At 47.5% G+C, this 11,655-nt stretch overlaps 1 protein-coding gene across 6 annotated transcripts in view; it reads left to right on the top strand.

The window, feature by feature from the left end:
• The first annotated feature begins 1,168 nt into the window (after positions 1-1,168).
• REEP1 (receptor accessory protein 1) overlaps positions 1,169-11,655 on the top strand; it is a 121,710-nt gene continuing 111,223 nt past the window's right edge. Inside the window, exon 1 of one of the 6 annotated variants that reach the window (XM_050948013.1) lies at positions 1,169-1,483. In XM_050948013.1, the coding sequence (XP_050803970.1) occupies positions 1,460-1,483 (24 nt within the window). In that variant the 5' untranslated portion in view covers positions 1,169-1,459. The remainder of the gene's footprint in view (positions 1,484-11,655) is intronic. The other 5 variants (XM_050948012.1, XM_050948014.1, XM_050948015.1 and 2 more) reach the window with 5 other exon arrangements.

The following is an 11,655-nucleotide window of genomic DNA, read 5'->3' as shown; positions in this document are numbered from 1 at the left end:
TAAAAACTGGTGCCTGGTCTGAATCCCCATATCCTGAAGAAGCAGCCTGAAGCGATTGAAGGGTCAGGGATTATTTTGGAATTTTGCATTGTGACACAGTGGGACAATGTCATGACTTTGCTATGCCAATGTGATACATTGTGTTGTGTCACCGTGTTCTCCTGCTGGACCAAAGAGGTAAAGTAGCAGCCACAAGTGGCCACCTAGGATTACATTAATTAAAGCTACTTTGCTTTCCTTCTAGCTGCTCAGAGGACTGGGGCCGGGACTCAGGGCTGCCCAGAGGATTCCGGGGGCCTGGGGCCGTCGGCGGCAGGCGTCTCCGGTGGACCTCCCGCAGGCGTGCCTGCGGAGGGTCCGCTGGTCCCGCGGCTCCGGTGGAGCATCCGCAGGCGTGCCTGCGGGAGGTCTACCAGAGCTGCGGGACCGGCAAGCGGCAGGGCGCCCCCTGCGTGGCGAAATGTCTAGAGCTGGCCCTGTTTGGCGGCAGGGGGCCCCCGCCGCGGGTCTTCGGGGCACTTCGGCAGTGGGTCCCGGAACGGAAGGGCCCCCTGCTGCCGAATTACCGCCGAAGACTGGGTTGCACTTCAGCGGCAGGTCCTGCTTAGGCGGTAATTCACTGGTGGGGGGTCCTTCCGCTCCAGGGCGGAAGGACCCCCCCGCCGGCAAAGACCGGGAGCGGAAGAAGCTCCAGGGCCCGGCCCCTCAAGAGTTTTCTGGGCCCCCTGGAGCGAGTGAAGGACCCCGCTCCAGGGGCCCCGAAAAACTCGTGGGGGCCCCTGCAGAGCCCAGGGCCTGGGGCAAATTGCCCCTCTTGCCCCCCCCGGGCGGCCCTGCCAGGACTGTCCTTTTGTTCTGTGTCTATACAGTGCCTAGCCCAGTGGGGTCCTGGTCCAGCAGGGGAAGCAAAACAAATTAAACATTAATAACTTGAATCTCCTTTGGCTGGGAGCAGTAAAGGGACTATGATACACAGCCAGGCTAACAGAGGTGGCAGTGACCCCACAGCCAGTTCGTTACACTGTTAAAGCTAGCGCTGGTCGGCAGTGATTTGAAATAATCCCAGGGAACAGAATGAAGCACCCTGGGTTCTCTAAAGGGAAACGTGCGGACCGCATGGGACCGTCTCCAGATCAAAGCGGGGCCCCCAGGCAGCCAGTGCTGAGAGAGGCGGGAGCCAGAGAGAAAGTGAAAACAGCGACGGGGCTTGCAGAGCTGTGGGTGCGCCGAGCCGCCGATGACTCCTGGTGTCCTGCCCAATCCCCTCCGCAGCCGCTCGCTGGAGCCCCTTTGGCGTGAGCAGCTGCGCGGAGTGAGGCTGCGCTGAAATGCCGAATGGCTGAGCCGCTCGCTCTGCTCATTCCGGTGGGAGCCGCAGACAGACATAGTCAGGGACGGAGCAACAGGGAGACCCCTCCCTGGCAAGAGAGCGGCCCCCTGCACACAGCGCCATGGTGTCATGGATCATCTCCAGGCTAGTTGTGTAAGTAGCTTGTTTTCTGTATTGTTCACCGCAGTCCAGTCCGCCCCTTGCGTTGCGTGTGTTTCAGGTTTGCGGAGAGATAGATACCCTGTGTGCAGGGCATGTCTTGAATGTTGCTGCTATTAATACCAGATCATGACTAGTCAACTAAATTTAGCAGGTTGTTACTAACGGTTCGTTTGGCTGGAGTAGGGGGGGGGAAATGGGGAAGGGTTATTTCATGGATCAAACCGTATTTTACACCCTGGGAAAATTAAAAATATGAAAAAAAAATGTGATCCTGTTGTACAGCGCAGGAGAAAAACCTTTGCCAGCCAGGCATTCGTTCTGCGTTTATTTGGAGATTGCTGAATAAGCAGAATGGTTTGCACGGCTCTGTGCTTTGCAAATCAAACCACCGGGGCTGGGAAGCGGAAAAAAACAAGCACCAAAGGAGAATTAAAAAAAAAATCAACTTGATTTCAGCAGCACCGCTTTGTTTATTGGAAAATGGCACATCTGGCTGATAATCGCTAGGGGGCGCTGCCCGGAGGGATCGGGGAGAAGCGGGCAGTGTCATTTTGTAATTACCTGTCATAAAAGGGAAATAGCAAATACTCCTACCCTGTTGGCACCCCCAGCCCAGAAACCCCCCAACCAAACCTATGAATCTAATGGGGGGAGAATCTTGCAGCCTCCTCATCCTTGGGACAATTCCATGCTTTCTAGTGAGTCCTCCTGGCCCTACTGTACATTGGGAATATGTAAGATTGCACTGGGGATGCTTACCAGACGCAGACAGAGAGAAAAGAGCAGCAGCAAATTCCCCATACAGCCGAATTTGCTGCATCTCTCCAGGAAGAGACTAAGCAGCATTTAGTGGGACTCTAGGGGGTTTATGGTTAAGGTGGAGGAAGCACAGGGGCTGATTTGTTGTCATATTTTTCCCTTCTGGAACGGTCAAGGTTAGTACACTGACTGAATCAACTAAATTGTTGGTCATTTTCCTGTTTCGGCATTAAACAGACTGAGGCGGACACAAGTGATGTTCTCAAGTCATGGTGGTTAATCAGTTGCAGGCCTGTCACTTTCTTTGTTTGCAAGAAGCGTGCTGGGATATTGCACAATCAGCACAATTTAGAAATGATATTTTCAAGGTCTGCCTCTGCCCAATGAAATTAAAGACAAGGGGATACTAGCTGTCTCTCTGTAATCCTCAGAAGCCTCTAGGAGCAGGTCACACATTCAGAGGTCTAGTTTTTCTGGTTTTCCGCCCAGGTAGAATTATGCTGTCTTTCCCTTTAAGCCTCCAAGTTATATGATCTGGATCCATCTGCAGCTGTCGGTAACTGTTGTTGGGTTTGCACTTTTTCTGGGGAAGCATGTTAAATATTTAAATGATTTAATATGCTAATGAACTGGGCAGATATCCTTAGCAATAATAGGAGATCACTTCAAGGCTTCATTTCATGTCATACAAGGCTGTTTTGGCCCCCCTGAGAAATCTGTTTATCACCACATGATCCAACAGTTCCCAGGAACAAAGAACCAGTGGGAAACTAAAGGAAAGATGGTAATTTGACTTATTAGACTTCAAACACATGATTTCACAGAACACACTGTGTTTGGCAGAAGTTTTACTGGGGCAGGATATTCATCGTTTGATATCTGCAGTAATGCAATTAACTGAACAGAGACTTTCATAGTCTAGTCTGCTTTCTCCAAATGGCAGGTTGGGTGTCAAACCTGAATTTGGAGGGTCCTACTATTGATTTCTTCTGTTGAATTCTGATCATAAATCATAGGATGGTGGAGAAACATTGCAAGGAAATGTAGCAATCCAAGCTCAGCTCTCTCTTCCTTTGTGCAACCAATTAGCTTTAATACATGCCCCATGTCTTAAGATCTAATCTGCTCTCACTAACTGGTTCACCCACAGGTGCAGTTTTCTGTCTCACACTGCACCTGTGACCTTTGGATCATTACACAAGCAGGAATTAACACTAGTCTAGTTAGGGATATTCTGTGCCCATCCCTTTGATTTCTTGGTTTTCGGTTGAATCCCTATTTACAGGGATAAAGGGGAGTGTTGCTTTATGCTCTTCTTAGCACTCCTTCTCACTGCAGTAGGCTTGGAATCAAGTCCTTAATGGGACTGCAGCTCAGTTGATCTCTAGTGAGAGAGATCCACAGTAGGCAAAAGAATGCCATACCCAGGCTCCTGGGAGTTTTAACTCTGGCAGCCTAAGCATCCCTGTTGTCTGCATCTATTTTTCAAAACCACATCTCGCTACAGTTTAGCTGACAGGTGTCTCATCTGCTGAATGTTACTAGTGTTATCAAGACCCCTTGTTCTAGGTGCTGTACAAACACAAAACAGAGACAGTCCTTAGTAGGGAAGATCTTTATGATTACTTTAAGGGCCCGATCCTGTTCCCACTGGAGTCAAATGGAGTTTTGCCACTCACTTGAAGATGGTGAAAAAATGAACATCCTGTGGGACCTAACTTATTTTGCATCCTGGAGAGGTGTTTGATGCTTTGCCCTTGACTGAGACATTCAAGAAATACAAGAACAAAATTGCACCATTATTAATAGATTAGTGACAGCAAATTATGCCTCAGGTTTCGGCAGAAAGAACATTTCATATATCACCTGTGTCTGTTTCCCCATCTGTAATATGTAGACCACTGCTGTCAAACAGTTAAGTAAGAGTTAATAAAACAGAGGTACTTCATATCTCTTTTGCCTGTAAAGGGTTAACAAGATCAGTGAGCCTGGCTGTCACCTGACCAGAGGACCAATCAGGGGACAGGATACTTTCAAATCTTGAGGGAGGGAAGTTTGTGTGTGCTGTTAGTTTTTGGTGGTTGTTCACTCTGGGGGCTCAGAGGGACCAGATGTGCAACCAGGTTTCTCTCCAATCTCTTTGATACAGTCTCTTATATGTCCACAATAGTGAGTACTAGGTAGATAAGGCGAGTTAGGCTTATGTTTGTTTTCTTTATTTGCAAATATGTATTTGGCGGGAAGGAGTTCAAATTTGTACTTTGCTGAAAGGATTTTAATTTGTACTTGTATACTTAGGCTGGGAGGGTATTCCCGGTGTCTATAGCTGAAAGACCCTGTAACATATTCCATCTTAAATTTACAAAGATAATTTTTACTGTTTTTCCCTCTTTAATTAAAAGCTTTTCTTGTTTAAGAACCCGATTGTTTTTTTATTCTGGTGAGACCCCAGGGGACTGGGTCTGGATTCACCAGGGAATTGGTGGGGAGAAAGAGGTTAATTTTCTCTCTGTGTTAGGATTACGTTCTCTCTCAGGGAGAGAGAAGGAGGGGGGGAAGGTGAATTTTCCTCTCTGTTTTAAGATTCAAGGAGTTTGAATCACAGTGATCTTCCAGGGTAACCCAGGGAGGGGAAGTCTGGGAGAGGCAACGGTGAGGGAAAGAGTTTAGTTTCCTTGTGTTAAGATCCAGAAGGACTGGGTCTTGAGGGGACCAGAGTGTACCAGGCACTGGAATTCCTGGTTGGTGGCAGCGCTACAAGTACTAAGCTGGTAATTGAGCTTAGAGAAATTCATGCTGGTACCCCATCTTTTGAACGCTAAGGTTCAGGGTGGGAATTATACCATGACAACTGCCCTCTACTAGATGGAATCCAAGCTGATCAGTGGTGTGTCCTATACCTTATATTGCTAACAATTTTAAAGGAACTGTCACGCTGTCTAGAGTAATTCATGACCGTAAGTACTAATCTCAGGGCAAGTGTCAGAGGAGTAGCCATGTTAGTCTGGATCTGTAAAAGCAAGAGTCCTGTGGCACCTTATAGATTAACAGACGTATTGGAGCATGAGCTTTTGTGGGTGAATACCCACTTCATCAGATGCATGGGCAGGCACCTCAAGCTGATGAGTATGTTCTATAATTGGATTTCACCAATCCAGTAACCAATGTGAACCCCTGAATCAATGTAACAGTCTCACCATGGAATCAGAGTCCCCTTGGGTACTTCAGTCCATCTTTCTACTCAGGCATTTGGGACTTAGTGATAAATGGTCACTTACACAAAAATAAAGTAAATATTCAGGTTGCTCCCCATCTCAAGAGATCCTTCCCCCAAACAATGTGTACCTTAGATCTCACACCCAAGATTGCTAACTAAGCATTTATTAACTAGAAAAAAGAAATTAGAGTTATCCACAGGTGAATGCAGGCAACAAATGAGTTACGATCTATGGTTCCAAAAGGTGACAGACCTGTACTAATCTCTCCACTGAGATTCTTAGAACTAACCCAGGTTGACCCTGGAGCTCCCTACTTTTGTTTCTCAGCTCCAGCCTTCTTAAGAGTCCAAACAGCGAGAGAACCATTTTTTCTTGTGAGCATCTTTATATGCCCTTCCCTCATAGCTCAGACTAATGAGATGAGGGCTCCTGCTCATAACTTCATGGGTTAACGGGGCAAATCACTGGAGTTTTTGTCCTACAGTGGACTATTCACTCTTGATAGCCCTTCTTGATGGGTGAGGGAACCACTCTTCCTGCTTAGGTTCACAAGTTCAGAGCAGGCATTTTTACAATTGTAAAGCAAGACTTATGTATTACCTTATAGCAGTGGTCCCCAAACTTTTTAAGTTGAGCCTCCTCTTATTCTAATGTAATCTGCTTGAACCTCCTCCCCAGGAGCTGCAGTCAGGGCTGGCCTGAGCCCCACCACACTCCCCCAAACATTCCTCTGTACCCCCTAGAGCAGCATGCCCCACAGTTTAGGGACCTCTGCCTTATAGGATGAGATACAGTCATCACAAGTAAGATTAATGCATGCAGCAATTTACAAGCATTGTAGAGAGAGTTGTCAGAGGGTCCACTCACAGCTAGGGTCTCTCTTCCTGGTTGCTCTGGGGATTAGTTCTTTGCAGCTCCAACACCCCTTTCTGTCAGTTCCTCTCCCTGTTGTTTCTTTTTCTCTGAGACTCAGGGTGCTCCTTCACACTCAGCCCTCTAGGGTAGGCAAGTCTCTCTACACAAAATGGCAGACTTCCCTTCACTGCATTAACTGTGTTACTCCTTCTGGGGTTGGTGGGGTGTGGGGGAAGTCAGCCCAACCATTTACTCCAGGTTCTAGTCCATGGACCCTATCTCTAGGGACAATGCCCTGCTCACTACTAAACTGTGTTGCTCTTTCCCTGGACACCTTCCTACATCTCAGCTCTACCTTATGGTTCCCCCAGCCTTCTAGGTTTACCAGCCTAAATTCCCTTCTCCCAGGGAGTAATAATTGCAGGCTACCTATTACTGTAGCCTAAACACACCTCCCTTCTCCTACAAGTGACTGCAGACTATTTCCCCTATAGCCCTTCTCTGTTGCCAGCTTCCTGGCTTTATACCAGTCCCTACTGCTCCTCTCCAGCTGGACTCCATCCTCAATCAGTTCTTTAATCCCTGGCCCTCCCCCAGGTGCAGTTTATCAGGTTAATTATCCTTATTTACTGACTCTGCCTTTTGTGGGGTAAACACCCCACCACTAGTCTAGACACCACCTCCTTCTGTACGCACTCCCTATCCGTGGCCCCACGAAGTCCTGGGACCTCCTGGTCAACCTCCTCCTCGCCCTGGCAAAAAAGGCCATCCACGCGACCAGGGAGGGGAGGTTGGCTGATGGAGACATCGGTGACTGTGGGGCTTGCTTCCGCTCCATGGTCCGATCACGCATCCGGGTGGAGTTCCTCTGGGCGGCGTCCGCTGGCTCCCTTGACGCCTTAGAGGAGCAGTGGGCGCTGTCTGGGGTTCTCTGCTCGGTGTCCCCGTCAGGTTCCCTCCTTCTGACCCTTTGACCTCACTCCTGTCCCTGTTCTTTTATTAGTTGTCCCCCGAACTCAGTGGGTTCTGTGGCCCTGTAGTTCCTCCCCTTAGGCTGGGGGAGGATCCTTTAGCAGTGGGCAGGCTTCGCCCACCCACTTCCCAGACACCCAATACACACTAGTCTAGACACCAAACACATCCTTACAAGTCTAACACCTGTTGGAAACAATATTAACATACAAGGGAGCTGATCTGATTTCTAGCTGTGAGTTTGTCAGTGCTCAGATGACACCTATTGCTTTAGCAGGAGCTGGCATCTGATTTACCAGCATCACAGGAGGTGCTCCTTTACTTCAAGTGATAGGTGCCTGTAGTGTTGGAGTAGATGGATTGGAATTCTATCTTTGCTATTACTGTGAAGTTCCCGTTGGCCAGGATGTGCAGCATGATAACAGCTGTGAAGTCCTAGATGACTGTTCTGCCTCACAGGGAAGAGAATTAGTCTGTGGAAGAGAAGAGTGAGCAGGGTTTTGATAGCAGCCTTCAGCTACCTGAAGTGGGGTTCCAAGAGGATGGAGCTCAGCTGTTCTCACTGGTGGCAGATGACAGAACAAGAAGCAGTGGTCTCAAGTTGCAGTGGGGGAGGTCTAGGTTGGATATTGGGAAACACTATTTCTCTAGAAGAGTGATGAATCACTGTAATGGGTTACCTAGGGAGGTGGTGGAATCTCCATCCTTAGGGGTTTTTAAGGCCCAGCTTGACAAAGCCTTGGCTGGGATGATTTAGTTCAGGGGTTGGCAACCTTTCAGAAGTGGTGTGCCAAGTCTTCATTTATTCACTCTAATTTAAGGTTTCATGTGCCAGTAATACATGTTAACATTTTTAGGTCTCTTTCTATAAGTCTATAAAATATAACTGAACTATTGTTAAAAGAACCGGAGTACTTGTGTCACCTTAGAGACTAACAAATTTATTTGAGCATAAGCTTTCGTGGGCTTATTTTTATGCTCAAATAAATTTGTTAGTCTCTAAGGTGAGAGAAGTACTCCTGTTCTTTCTGCGAATACAGACTAACACGGCTGCAACTCTGTAAACTATTGTTATATGTAAAGTAAATAAGGTTTTAAAAATGTTTAAGAAGCTACATTTAAAATTAAATTAAATTGCAGAGCCCCCCCGGACCAGTGTCCAGGACCCAGGCAGTGTGTGCGCCACTGAAAATCAGCTTGCGTGCTGCCTTTGGCACGCGTGCCATAGGTTGCCTACCCCTGATTTAGTTGGTGTTGGTCCTGCTTTGAGCAGGGGATTAGACTAGATGACCTCCTGAGGTTTCTTCCAACACTAATATTCTATGAGTCTATGAATTCATTAGTTAATATTTGAAAACATTTTGAAGATGGAAAGTGAGGTAGAAATGCTTGGTACAATATTATGATATAAATCCTGTTATTGTCTACAAGCATGTGAAAAACCTTTTGATTTTTAACACATGGAAGATGGGGTTGCCAAACTAGATCAGACCACTGATCTAATGACGTTGCAAGTTGTAACTTGGGTACTGGAATCCCTGTAGCAGTGTACTGAAAGGTGATCTGCAGATGATTTTAAATAAATTAAGTTTGTGTTCTCTTTTATGACTTTATGATGTGAAGAAAGGGCCCGAGCAAGTGGGCTTTTTTGTTTAGCTTTTTTCCTTTTTTTGACTGTAGAAATATCAGAAATGTCAGAAACTTTTCTGGTTTTGCTGGAGAACTTGTTGGAGGTCTCAGAGATATTCATTGTGTGTTCTCATCCCATATTGAAGAGATGGGGATATTGAAATGTAACAACCAAGTGTTCACTGGAGCTAAATGGGTGTTAACGCAAACAAAAAGCAAAGAGTTTTTCAACAGAATGACTAAAAGTTCCTGCTGCTGCCCAGTTGCTTAGCTTTCACTCTTTTGTGATGTCATTTCAATAGCTCTCCAATTGCCGTAGTCGTCTATGGTAGACTAGATCTGAGGGCCAGACCTTCCACAGGTGTAAATCCGTATCGCCACTGATTTCAGCCATTGATTTCAGTCAGATGATGCTGATTTATACCAACCAAGTCCTCAATTTAATATAAAACAAGCAGAAAAACACCCAAAATATTTTTAATGGACCAGTTTTTTCAGGTCTTCTATACACATAACAGAGCAAAAAAAAAAAAAAAAAAAGCTCTAGCCCAATTTGTCTTCCTTTGCAGACCATCTTTAATTGGGAGCTCTATGATTGTGAAAAGGAAGCCAGTTTGCCATGCCAGCCCTAGGAGACATATTAGGAGTGTGAGTGTATGTTTTGGTAAGGACCAATAAATTAGATCTAAGCCTTCGAGCAGCTCATCATCTGAGTGTATCCCACTGGTGAGTGTGTTACTGGTCTTCCACTGTGCCAACCTGCAGAGGCTTGGAGTTGTTACAGCCCCCAATTACAGAGCTTTGGTTCAAGGTGCAGCAGCTTCTGCTTTTAGCTTTGGAGAATTCCAGTTCAATCCCTGGTATATCAGCCAAGAGAGCACTCATCCCAAAAGCATTAGCCTGCCCCTCACCCGATGGATTCCTCCTCTGAAAAGAGCCTTCTGTCCAATCCTTATGCTGTTTTTCACGTGTTTGCAGATTACATGGAGGGGCTGTGGCATGAGTGAAGTGAAAGGCATGTCACATACCAGCTGTTGGGCTGTGGCTGCCACTTAGACTGTGCCATGCCAAAAGACAGCATTGGCATAGCAGAGCATAAGTAGCCAACCTGGGCTGTGTGACGGTTTTCATAGAACTGCAAGCTTTATATGAACCTAAGCATAGCCTGGGAAAAGGATAGAACACCAGCCATGAAGTGAACATGCAGGGTTTGCTGTGTTAAGTGCTGCTAATAAATGCACCACATAGGAAAAAATGAATGTGATCCACGGAAACATAACCCTTTCAGAGGTTGCACAGCCCTTATCACAACTCGCCTCACTCCTATGCATGCCATATGCCATTACAGGCTGCAATGTCTGCTACTTTGCTTAGGGGGAATGTAACCTGGTGGTGACAGTAATTGACAGAGGAGGATCCCGCACAGGTGCAGCCTTTAGTTTGCCCTTCATGTGATATGTGGGCATTCTGTCTGGGATAATGCTACCATCTGATTTGTCAAAGGTGACCTAGATTTTCTTGCACAAACATGAATGTGCTGTAAATGGTAGGCCACCTCTCCACTACAAACTTTGGTTAATGCAAGTTAAGTCTGAATAAAGCTGCTCAGTTAGCATATCACTTGCACACTTGGCTCCTTGCGTCAGCACTGCGCATACTGGCCAGGAGGGCTTGTGGTGCACCATAGGTAGGTATCCCAGTGTGCAACCCGTCCCCGGCCAGTGCACAGTCTTTTGGGAAGTTTTGGTAATGTATGGTGGGGCAGAAATGAGTCACATAGGTGTGACTGAGAGCAAGGGGTCAGCTTCCCAGTATGTAACTGTCTCTCTCATAATGTCATCTATATTCCATAATTTTTGTTCCTTTGTTTTAAAATCCCACGAACCCATGAACACGTGGCTCTTCTTGAGGTCAGCTGTCTGACAGCAACATGGAAGCCTGCACAGCGCTGCACTATTTTCATGAGCGTTGCAAACATAGGATGCATGATCCTCCAGTTTTTGCAGAACCATCAAAGAACCAAATCAATGGAGAACATGACAAATTCTTGGACATAGTGAGAACCAATTCAAGGTTGTTGGTGTTCATGGATCAGCAGCAGATAGTGGAGTGCAGCTTCTGGGCCAGAGAAACATGCACTAAGCAATGGGATCGCATCATAACGCAAGCAGGGGATGATGAGCTCTAAACGTCCGGCGTTGGGGCTCGGCCCTCTCAGGTGCAGCTGGGAGCCAGGGCGCCTCACTACAGACGGCAAAATAGGTCAGGGTTCACACCCCTCAGCAGAGGTAGGGCCAACAAATAGTCTCTAAGCCTAGGCCGTGGGTCAGGGCGGGGCACTAAGCAGTTCAGGGCTCAACTCCTCAGGCAGGGGCTGAGCAGCAGTTCCATGAGCAAGTCTATAAAGCCCAAGCCCTGGCTCAGGGCGGGGCAACAAACAGGCACAGGGCTCAGACCCTCAGGCAGGGGCTGAGCAGCAGTTCAAACAGTAAGTTTATAAAGGAGGCCTCCTCAGGCCAGCGAGAGGGGGAGTCTGCCACCCTTGGACGGGTGGCAGGGGGAACGCAGGCCCTCCCACTCCACTGCGTTCCAGCCCTGGGCCCTAGCAGCGGCAAAGTCACGCTGCTGTCAGTGGGGATCCTGGCCGCAACACATTGACATCAGTTCCGGCTCTCCTGGAGCCAAACCAGGGTCGGTAACCCCCAGGCCACTTCCGACCTCCCCCTCTCT

Source organism: Gopherus flavomarginatus, chromosome 3 (genome assembly GCF_025201925.1).
Source record: "Gopherus flavomarginatus isolate rGopFla2 chromosome 3, rGopFla2.mat.asm, whole genome shotgun sequence".
NCBI classification, from domain to species: domain Eukaryota; kingdom Metazoa; phylum Chordata; order Testudines; family Testudinidae; genus Gopherus; species Gopherus flavomarginatus.
The sequence above is the reverse complement of the archived record's forward strand: the minus strand, read 5'-3'. Positions and strand labels throughout refer to the sequence as shown.